The sequence below is a fragment of the Monopterus albus genome, unplaced genomic scaffold (genome assembly GCF_001952655.1).
Source record: "Monopterus albus unplaced genomic scaffold, M_albus_1.0 scaffold335.1, whole genome shotgun sequence".
NCBI classification, from domain to species: Eukaryota; Metazoa; Chordata; class Actinopteri; order Synbranchiformes; family Synbranchidae; genus Monopterus; species Monopterus albus.
Window position 1 is genome coordinate 89507 of NW_018128215.1, and position 11532 is coordinate 101038.

The 11532-nt window shown below is 40.1% G+C and overlaps 1 protein-coding gene across 1 annotated transcript in view; it reads left to right on the plus strand.

Annotated features, from left to right (window-relative positions):
- Positions 1-11532, plus strand: part of LOC109974505 (contactin-associated protein-like 4) — a 79775-nt gene that overhangs the window by 15552 nt on the left and 52691 nt on the right. Inside the window, 1 exon segment of the mRNA XM_020624715.1 lies at positions 3390-3500. Within this exon segment, the coding sequence (XP_020480371.1) occupies positions 3390-3500 (111 nt within the window).

The following is an 11532-nucleotide window of genomic DNA, read 5'->3' on the forward strand; positions in this document are numbered from 1 at the left end:
ACTGAAAACGTCAGGACTCTGTTAGGAACTAAAAGGCAGTGTAAATATGTAAGTCTTCGATAAGTCTTTAACTTGGATTTAAAAAGTGTTAAGTTTGTAAAAGAAGGAATATCAGGTGGTAGACTGTTCCACAGTAAAAGCATGGTCACCCCAGTGCTTACACCTCATCCTCGGGCCTTCTAGGAGCAGCTTTTTCATGCATACGGGCAAGTAAAAGTTATGTTAAATTAGGAGAAGCAAGGCCATTAAGAGCTTTAAAAACAAAGGCACTCAGAGAGCACATGTACCTCCACCAAGACATAACATTCACTCTCACAAATGGGTCCTCTGTGAAAAGAGAGATCCAGACACAAAATGTACCCTAAGATCCTTGATCTGGATCATACCCAGGTCATCTTTTAGGGTAATTGTAGGCAGTTATACTGTGTATCTTACCTGAACATTTCAGGGTTCTGTCTTCATTATAAACCACGTTATGGCAGAAAATATGCATTAAATGGGGTTATCAGTCTAAACTTTAAATAGTGGTTTATTTTAAACCTCATAGGCCATCAAAGGAGGAAACAAGTGCGCAAAGTAAGAAGTAATACATTTAAAAATAAATAAAAAAATATGATACAATGAAACTAACAGAGAGCAACCTCTGGTCTCTAACATGTACTGTTTTATTGTGTGTGCAACATTCTTCATTGACCCATTAGGCATGATGGGGAGTGTAGTCTTATTATTTAGAAATAACTGCACCAAAAGTCAGCCAGCCTATCTAACCCTTTCTATATTCTACAAAGTATCACAGTTCATTTTTAAAAGTGCGTTGCCCTTTTCAAGATAAATTTATTAAACCCACCTGTTCTGCTGGTTGTTGTCAAAATTCCCTTTTAAAAAGTAAATCATTATACTGCAGTGGTGATATCAAGAGGCAGATGAAGACCTTTTGCTGTTGAGATGAAGTACACTAATGTTGACAGAGTAATGGAAGCTAAAGCCTTGTTGTCAGAGTTGTGGGCTGGGATCGAACTGCAGTGTGAATCACAGTAATTGGCTCTTGTCTTAGCAGTGGAGAACAACATCCATTAACAGAGAGGCTGTAGATGGAGGCAGCATTAGTTTGGCTTTAGCTACAGTTTGGAGCTGGAGAGGAAAAGCCATGAATATTAATTGAGCTGATGTTCATGAATCCGTGTGTATGTCTGTGTGAAATATAACAACACTGTGCAGACCTTGTTATGAGACAAATATTCATTTCTACTGTCTTTTTCCTCTTTAGTGAATTTTCTCAGTGTACTGCAAATTTAACTAAATGAACTGGCTGCAGTAAGAGTACAGGGTGGAGCCTTGTGATAACTGATGCCATAAAGGTCGTGCATGTTTACAGGAGAGTATGATTATGAGTGGTGGATATTGAACTTCGAGAGTTTTATGGCATCGATTGAATTACTTCAGTATCATCAAGCATCGAAAATGCTTTTCTGCACTTTTATGTATTGATGTTAATGTTAAAAGAACTTAGGTTTAATTCTCATAGGTTTAACTTTTCATGTTATGAAACTGCTTTGAGTGCACAAAAATGCCAAGGAACTGAAAAGTAAAACTAATGATCTGTACCAGTATCGGTGTCAAGGCAACAATATTGGTATTACTAGTGAAAATTCTGGAATTATACCCAGCCCTAGTGATTATTGTGGGATGTGTAATATTACTGTCAGTCATCCACAAACCAAATGTGTGAAACCTGAAGGTTTCTTCTGGCAGCACAGTATTCAGCCTGTAATGAGGGCGCCATTCATCTCCATAACACCACATGATTACAACATCCATTTACCCATCTAGGCAGAATTACACCGTTCATTCATCCAACTGGACTGTATTGCACTGTTCATTCATCTAATATGGAGCTGTTACAGCTGAAAGACCAGTTTCCAGCTGAGCCACATGAAACCTGCTTCTCACTGATTAGACTCCACTCTGCCACTCATGCCGACATGTTCAGAGACTGGGAGCGATGACAAAGCTGCACTCAGGTAAAACCTTGCACTATGATTTTGGCCTCTCTGTGTGTCGAGCGATTGTATTAAACACCCACTGGATAAAATAAAATGTGCAGTGCTCAAGTTGAAAGCAGTGCTCTGTTTCTGTGGTCCTGATAAGCCTGGATAATTTGGAGATACAAGGTTTCACTCCTCAGCATCAGTGAGCTCTCATCCAGTCTCAAACATTGTAAGTGTTTCTATATTGGACGCACCAAGAGACGCTTGAAAGACAGACTGAGTGAACATAAACATAGCATTAGAACACATACTACTGACTCTCCTATAACACAAGATTTAGCTGAACATCACTCATGTAATGATAGTCTGCTGAGGATAAGGAATAGAAGCTATTGAAAAAAAGTAGTTGTGATGCATTTACTTTTGGTATTCAGCTTTTCTGAACCACCATCATTCAGGGTAGCTGTTCTGGTTGTTCTGTCAAACTATTTCCACTATACAGAGTCTCTTCTATTTTGTTGCTGGATGCTGCTGTGGCACGTTCAGGTGTCTGTGGGTAATAAGGTCAGAAGGTTTGCTCTCATCTAAATATTTAGATTCACCTGTGAAATGTGTGCAACTGCACGACAGAAAGGGCTGAAATATGAATTCTTAATAACTTGTTTGACATGTTGACGTGTGAAATGATACAGTCAAGAACCAAGAGAAGGGAAATATGCGATATTTCTAAGAGCTGGTGAAGTTACCAAACATATCATTAGAGTTGGATGAAAACTGCTAAAATACCAAATTGTCAACTGTAATGAAATGATTGTGGAGTAAAGACAGCAGGTTCAAATACTTCTGTTTTCACCCATGGTTTTGAAATAATAATGTATTGATTACTTCTTTTTCAACTGTAATGAGGATACTTACATCTGAGTCATTTTTAACAGCAAAAGGCTGTTGTGTGTCCTGTTGTGTGTCCTGTGTATGCGTGTGTAAGCAATTTTATAATCTTATAATGGAGATTTGCCTGAATTTACATACTGTATACATTCATATCAGCAGTGATTTAAAACGATCAGTACAACAAGACTTGGACCTTTTTTGGCAATACTTTAAGAAGCCAGTGATGAACAGGGCCATGCATTATCATATAATACAGTGAGCAATGACTATAAACCTGAAAATGTGAATATTGTATATGGCAGCGCTGACTATAATGAGCATCCCAAAAGGTTTTTCTGAGGTTCCAATGAAAGCTCAAACCTGAAACACACATTTTGGGTTAACAAACACATTGATTAAAACTTTTTATGACACTTCACATTTCCAAAATATAGTATTTTAAAACAATTTAGATTTTAACAAGTATGAAACCCTAACCATGGTTTTTCCTGCTTTGTGGTTGGTTGACAGAGTTGTGTGACGGTCCACTGGTGTCTAATCTGCCTCCAACGTCCTTCAGGAGCTCCTCCCATCTGTCCAGCAGCCATGCACCGGGCTTCGCCAAACTCAACAGGAGAGAAGGTGAGGAAGAGCTTCTTAGGCTGAATATAAAACAACATAGTGCTACATCACATGACTAAAGTGTAAGTGGTTTACATGCTCAAACATTCTGTTGAGATTAAGAGAATGTAATTACTCTTGCACTTATGTGAAAGACTCTTTCTCTTTTTGTGTGAAAGAGTCTTTAGGTAGTGAAATAACTTAGCTAACTAATGTCTCATCTAAATCCATCCATCCATTATCTGTACTGCTTATCCCGAGGAGGGTCATTGGGGGACTGGAGCCAATCCCAGCTGACATTGGACGGGAGGCAGGGTCCAGTGTCAGGTCTCCAGTCTGTCACAGGGCTGACACGTAGACAAACAACCACATGTACATGACTCAGAATAGCTGTGTTCAACAATAAGGATCATGCCAAGAGTAGAAAGTGGGAGTGAAGTGACTGACCAGCCTGCTGCTGACAGCATCATAACCTGGGTGCACATGTTAATACACTACAACATTTTTTACACCTGACTCTGACTGGTAGACAGTCACATTTTCTCCCCAGCTACAGTATATATGTAAAACCCACCCCCAGCTGTTTGTTGAGGAAATTACTAAATAAATAAACATCCCCATTTGATTCCCACCTCGTGCTGCTGCTGCAGCAAACACTCCACCTCCTCCAGTTGTTCTCAGGGGAGCAGCTCTGCTTTCTAAATGAACAAAGATTATCTGTCAGGTCCGCTCGGCGCGACCTGCCTCTCTTCCGCCTTTCTCTCCTCTGCTTTCTCTATCCTGTGGGATCTGCACCTCAGCTGTGTTGCATTCCAGTAATTAGCGACTCGTTTGTCGGTGCACACAACTGGGGTGCATCCCGATGATTACTCCTTATTTATACCTCTGACAGACGCTCTGTCTTTGCCAGAGCATTAACATACCTAATATCCATACCCTGTAACTGACCTATAGTCGTGTGGTATGTGGCACGTCGTTTGACTTCCAAGCTGACAGTTCCTGTGCTGTGGATCTCAATATGTACGTTAGTTACCTGTTTTTGTGTTACACGTCTCTAGACGTCCACGCTGACAGTTTCTGTGCTGTGGATCTCAATTTGTACGTTAGTTACCTGTTTTTCTGTTACACGTCTCTAGATGTCCACGCTGACAGTTCCTGTGCTGTGGATCTCAGTTTGTACGTTAGTTACCTGTTTTTGTGTTACACGTCTCTAGACGTCCACGCTGACAGTTCCTGTGCTGTGGATCTCATTTTGTACGTTAGTTACCTGTTTTTGTGTTACACGTCTCTAGACGTCCACGCTGACAGTTCCTGTGCTGTGGATCTCATTTTGTACGTTAGTTACCTGTTTTTGTGTTACACGTCTCTAGACGTCCACGCTGACAGTTCCTGTGCTGTGGATCTCAGTTTGTACGTTAGTTACCTGTTTTTGTGTTACACGTCTCTAGACGTCCACGCTGACAGTTTCTGTGCTGTGGATCTCAATTTGTACGTTAGTTACCTGTTTTTCTGTTACACGTCTCTAGATGTCCACGCTGACAGTTCCTGTGCTGTGGATCTCAGTTTGTACGTTAGTTACCTGTTTTTGTGTTACACGTCTCTAGACGTCCACGCTGACAGTTCCTGTGCTGTGGATGTCTTTTTTTGTTCGCCGGTAGTTTGTCTATTCCCCCGTCCCCCGTCCCCCATCTATGTCCATCCTGTTTCTCCCACTCTCCTGTTTTTTTGCCGTTAGCCTGTCTTCTCCCCTGGTCGTCCTGTTCTCCTCAGCTGTATTTGCTCAGCCCTGGTTGTATGTGTTCCTCAACTCTATTCCTTTTTGTAATCCCCACCAATAAACCACCTGTTTTTTACTAGCACCTGGGTCAGCACTCTTGAGTCCAGCCTCAGTTCTCCCTCACCCTCCTGATGAGGGAGACTAAACCTTAACATTATCAAAGCCCTTGAATTAATGCTACCTAAAATAAACACAGGTATTTAAATGTGGGCTTTAACTTCCCAGACATTACTACTACTATAACAATTTTATCACCTAGTTCAGATTTGTGTACCTCCAGGTGATGGATCTCTACATGACCAATCTTATTTAATAGCAACTCTCTGAGACACTTTGTTGCTCATGTTTGTCAGAGTTTAAACTTGGAGCTGGTCACAGGAGACCTGATGGCACCAGGACCCTGTGTACAGATTCAATACTAAGATGTCTAATGTCTAATTTTACAGAACCTTATTGTTATCTGCAGCACCAAGAGTTTGACCTGAAGCAGCAGAGCCTGAACAGAGGATGTTTACTAATCTGCAAATAACAACTACTTTTTTTTTATCCATCAGTTCATTTGGTTATGCCAATAAAATACATTGCCTGTAAATAATGAAAAAAAAACACTGTTGTTGTTTCTGACAGACCAAGATGACATCTTCAAGGTTTGTCTTACCAACAGTCCAAAGCCCAAGTTTATGAACCAGCACCAAAGCAGCCTTTGTGTCACTGCATGCAGCCTCTTGGTACAGTCTGAGCTGATTTGTGTGGCTTTGCTGGGACATCTGTTTATCACAACAGACAAATGCTTCAGCTTAAATATCCAAAAATCCCCCTTTGAGGTTCTTTTTTTGCCAGATTGTTTAATCGCACACGGCCCAGCTCGGCAGTGATAGATATGTTTATGTCTGGCATCAGGCATGCGTGGAGATTGGTATTCTCTTTTGTACACAGCAGTTTCTTTTGAAAGGTGGCACACTATTTTGTGCACTCGCATCATTTTTATATCTGGGCGCAGAAATGGCTGAAAAGCTCAGGCAAGCAGCTGATTGAAGATGAAAGAAGAACCTGCAGAGTGAATGACTCACTATTTTGGGCTGTTTTGATCCTGAGCCTGTGTTATTCTTCATTTGGATTTCATCAGCCTGGTTTTATCCTCTTACTGTTCCTTTTTCTGTCCCTTTCCCTCATCTTCTTTGGATAAATTGACTTCTGTTCTCCTGCACAGAATGTTTTCTTATGTAATCATTAGTTACACTTTGTCACATTTCACTTTTTCATCAGGAAGAACTAATTTACTCAGCTTTGTCTTTTTGCCAAATGTTAACAGCAGTCTTTGTGTTTAAACATCTTCTTTTCTCAGGCAACACTGACATCTGTGTTATCAGTGACACTGCCTCAGTTATACTGGCACAGTCTTTAAAAAGAATTATTCTGCCACAGTAATCAACTGTCTACATTAAGTGAAAACTAAAATTCGATTTTAATTAGAATCTGTTCTGGTAGTGTGTATGGATTGCCAATTAATGAAGCACTGATGTACATATGTTTGTGTTCACTGTACTTTATTGAATTCATAAAGTTCCAGTGTGGCCCTTGAAACTCAAGTGAAAATGTGCTGTGATCTGCTGCTGCATCAGGCCCATGAGAGTGTCTGTATGTCTGACATGCTATCAGGCTGCTGAATTACCACCCAGGCTTCCTATTCTCATGCAGATGATCAACTTTCGTTCTCAGTCTATAACCTGTCTCTCTTCTCTTCAGCTACCTGTCTGTCTGTAACAGCGCCTGATCACTTCACTGCCTGTCTCTCTCTCTGTACCATCTCACTTCTTCCTGTGCCTTTTCCTTCCCACTTGACTCTTTATTTTACTCGTGTCTTTCTTTTTGTATGTTCCCGTCAGGTGGAATATCAGTGCATTATTAATGATACAGTAGTCCTTTCTTTACTCATCCATCTTACAGTGATGCTGCCATCCAGAAAGGCCCACAGTCTCAGGCTTGGTCACCCTTCAGCAGTAAAGCAGAAGGAGAGCTCTGCAGTCTGTGAACGTCTCCTCCTCACCTCTTACATGCACTAGCTGTTCTGCTCTAATAACAACAGAGACAAATTGAGTTTCTTTCAGGTGTCAGAGTCCTTACAGGAGAAGTGAGATTATAAACCCACTTTAAGTTAGTTTATACTTAATTTGAATGTTTTGTGGAACAGAACTGTACCCTTTCTTGCAAGATAAATAGAAAGCATGTCCTACTTTCTTTTAAGGGAGAACAGGCATAAATTAATGTGTGATGTTTTATTTTACTACTCTATAATAACTTTTTAATAATTTACAGGAAATTTTCTGGAAAAAGTGTAATTTGGTTTGGAATGCATAATATATTATGGAAAAAATAAATACAGTGCCTCTTTAGCCCTGAAGTTTCCCCAGGGAACAGGAAGCTTTTGAGCCCAATAAAACTGTTTCCTGGCCCCTAGACCAGAGAACTGTGAAGGGACTGTTAACCTTTCTGTTGGAAAATCAGTCAAATACCTCTAAAATGACAAGATTAATAAATAGAGAGGGTAAAGACCCAAAGACAGCTAAACTATTACAAAAATATGAAGGAATGACAAAAAGAGACACAAAACAAATACAAAGAGATGCAAAACAACTCAAAAAATAGACATAAAACAAGTAAAAATAAGTGCAAAATCAATAAAAGCAATGCAAACCAGCAAGAATTAACAAATTAATAGCTAAAAACAGATGCAAAATAAAACAAAACAATGACAAGAAGACTCAGAATGACTTCAGTCTGTGAGAAGTGTCAAAGAAGTGTTTGTACCCAGTGGCTCATTGTCTCATAATCCATCCATGCATATGACATAATGGTTGAAATTAATGTGAAATAGGATGTAACTGTTTTTACACAGCTGTAGACTGTATGACAAAATTCACAAAGTAAAGCAACTAAAATGTGGGTTTGTTTTGTTTCTGAGAAATCCTAGATAATGAGCTATACCAGTAATTGGCTGGCAGAGCAGCGGGTGGTTAGAGCTGAACAAACTCTGGGAGGGAGCGACCAGGGAGGCCTGGTTGATGTAAAGTGACAGCCATGACAGTGTGTTCAGACTGTCAGTCGTCAGTTCACCTCTGTTTCTATTATATCTGACACAGTAAATCCTTGTAGCGCCTCTCAGTCTTTCAGTTGTTTCCCCCTGATCTTGTTTTCTTTTTCGTCGCTGTCTAATCTTCATGAGTAAAGGTCAGAGTGTTTACTCCTTTCTGTGCTGCTGTCACTGGACACATTTCTCAGCCAGGTGTTTTTTTGTGTTGGCCTTTAGCACCTTAAAAATCAGGCTTTGCCAGCCACCAGACCGACTCTGATTCATGTTCACTGCTGAGCTTTTCTCTGTGGCCTGCCTCACACATTGTTATAAGACTTCTTTTAGACTGCAAACACAATAAAAAAGGAAATATTGAGGCTCTATATTTTCCAGTTGCAGTGGAAGAAACTTCAAAGAAAACCGCAGATAAGAGCCACTCACCGTCAAAAGACAAATCCCAGAGAGACCCAAAAATCCTCTTCACAACATTCAATGTCCACTCATCACATAACACAAAGGCTGGAGTAGATCCCTAAAGAAAACCATTTCAAGGAATAATATTGAGAAGTTTTACTTTTTAATGTCGTGTAAATTTTGAATGAATTTCCAGAAAATCTGGTGGAAAAACACAGATGTTTCCATCCGTTGTTAAGTGAATGGAGTGATCGGGATAAACAGCTGGTTTTCATGAAGAGACTGTATCACAAGGAGGTGACATAAGTTTTAGAAAATCAGTTCAATTTTGAATTTAAAGTGTAATTTTAGAAACAATGTTAAAAACATGATGAAACGAGTGTTTTTGTTTGTTTCGTGTATGATTTGGGGAAACATCAGTTTAATCTGATGTTTCTATCTGCTGCTGTTTGTCTTCTCTTTAGTGGAACAGAGGTTTGACAGCTTCTGTTTCTTTTGCACTGTGTCACATGTTGCTTTTACTGATACACTGATATGCTTTTCCACCTCAGCCAAGTGTAAAAACATCTTGGTGATCTCTTAGTTCTGCATTTACATACAGTTTTTTATATGCAAATTGAAAATGTCTAAGAAAAACAGATGGATGGGGATGCACTTACATCCACATTTAGAAGGATGAATGTAGTTAACGTCTTGTTGATCGGTTGTTTGCTTTTGCAAGATGGGAGGGCCATTTGCACGTTGCTAATGTTATGTTAAGCATGTTCTTGGAAGGTCACTCATCAGTTCTGCTTGTGATTTTCATGGACACCCTCTCAACGCTGAAGAATGGAGCGTGTCTGTGTGGTTTCTCGGGACTGTATCCCCGTGTTCTGCCAATAACACTGTGCAGTTTGCTTCCATCAGACTTCAGCCTCCATTGGGTGGCTTGTAGCTGAATGTAAGTTGATTGGGGCAAATGTTAACTGCTCAACATGTGCCAAGATGCTCATTGGGAACATTTGAGTGTGAGGTTAACAGGAATATTAGTTTGTATCAACAGTGATGTGAAGACTGAAGGTGAAACTGTTTACCAGTACATTCTCTGAAAAAGTTTCTACACTTCTACACTGGTCCCTGCCGGCTGCGTCCATATGATATTAGGTGTTTGTTTGACTCCTCGACCACATGAATTACACAAAAAAACATCTTGTAGCCCATCCTTTTGTGATGGATTTGCACTGTCCCCTGGAGATTTGGGATCCAGTTTACTTGTATTTTTGTTAGCATAGTAACATGTCTGTCAGTCAGTCAGTCTGTCTGGTCTTTTAATGATTCCCAGGGACTTGTTGATACCTACACTATGTGAGTGGGTATTTCTTTTGTTGGTGGGTGGTTGTGTGTGTGCTCAGTGGGACACTGGCCAGCAGCCTCCTTCTTCAGAATCACCCATCTGGTGTTAGAGCTCCGAGGTGTCACTTTGGCCTGAAAACAGGCTTTCACAACACAGATTCTGGTGCCTTCTTTCTCTTATAGCATTTCCCTCTGTATTTGAAAAAAAACAAATTCATGACAAATGTATATAACTAATCAATACCTTACATAACAGTGGCTGTTAAGGCACACTGAGACCAGTACAGTGTGCAACTAGGCGATGCATTCCATAGGAAATTCCACTGACCTACTGCAAAACTGCACTCTCATTTAAACTAAACAACATGTGTTGAGAAACCCTCTTTTTATTTTCTCAACCTATTAACCAATCAATATGTTACAGCCCTGCTTTTTATTGGAAAAAGAACCTGCAGCGGTACTTTAAAGCTAATCAATGCTTGGCACCAGAACCTCTTATTGATAATATTTTATATAGCAAAGGATGCAGCCTGCACAACCAATCAATGGCTGCAACCTCTTAGCAATGCTATATTTGGGAAAGGATGAAAAAGGTCTGGTGTTCAGAGCAACTGATCAATGCACCACAGTGTCTTAATGATGCTGTTTTGTCTGGGAAATGTAATCAGGAGCTACATAATAATGTGCAGTGTATAATAGTTTGACAAGGACTAAATCCAGTAAAATGTTTCAGTGCTGTGGTCAAAGACAAGAGTTTGAAATGTGGCCATAAGGATGTCAGGGCATTTAAAAAAAACAAAAAGAACATTTCACAAAAACTAGCCATAGACAATACACAAACAATACACTTATTCTCCTGTGGCTGTTGAACATCAGTCTGAGCATGACAAGTTTACACAGATGTTAATACACAGAAAACACAGCTTGCAAAGTAATTCCCAGTGCAACAATTATTCATAGATGGGTTTTTAGCAATGCTTGTGCAATGTCAGCCTTGTTCAGCCTGAAATATACCAACACGGGGCTGCTGTGGCTCTGGGGTACAGCAGTTGTCTCCCAAATGGGAGGTTGGACATTCATTTTACAGTGCCTGCAGTCCATGTGTTGAACTGTCCTTGGGCAAGACACTGATCTCCAAGTTACTCCCCGATGGTCAGAGCAGTGCCTTGCAGGGACAGCGCCACCATCCATATTGGTCACATATGCCACAGTTGTGTGCTGAGAAAGTGGGTGAAAAGGTGTCTGTCGTCCAGAACATCTACTAAACATCCCTGAATTTTCTCAAAGAAAAAAGACCAAGGGTAAATGACAAATAAGCATGAAAAGCTATACATGCTGAAGGTTTGTATATTGGAAAAGGTGGCAGAGGTTTGCATTCTGTTGAATGTCTTTTGTATATTTATGAAGATAAATCAACTCATGAAATTCCAACATATACCCTGTGTAAATTGGATGTTAGG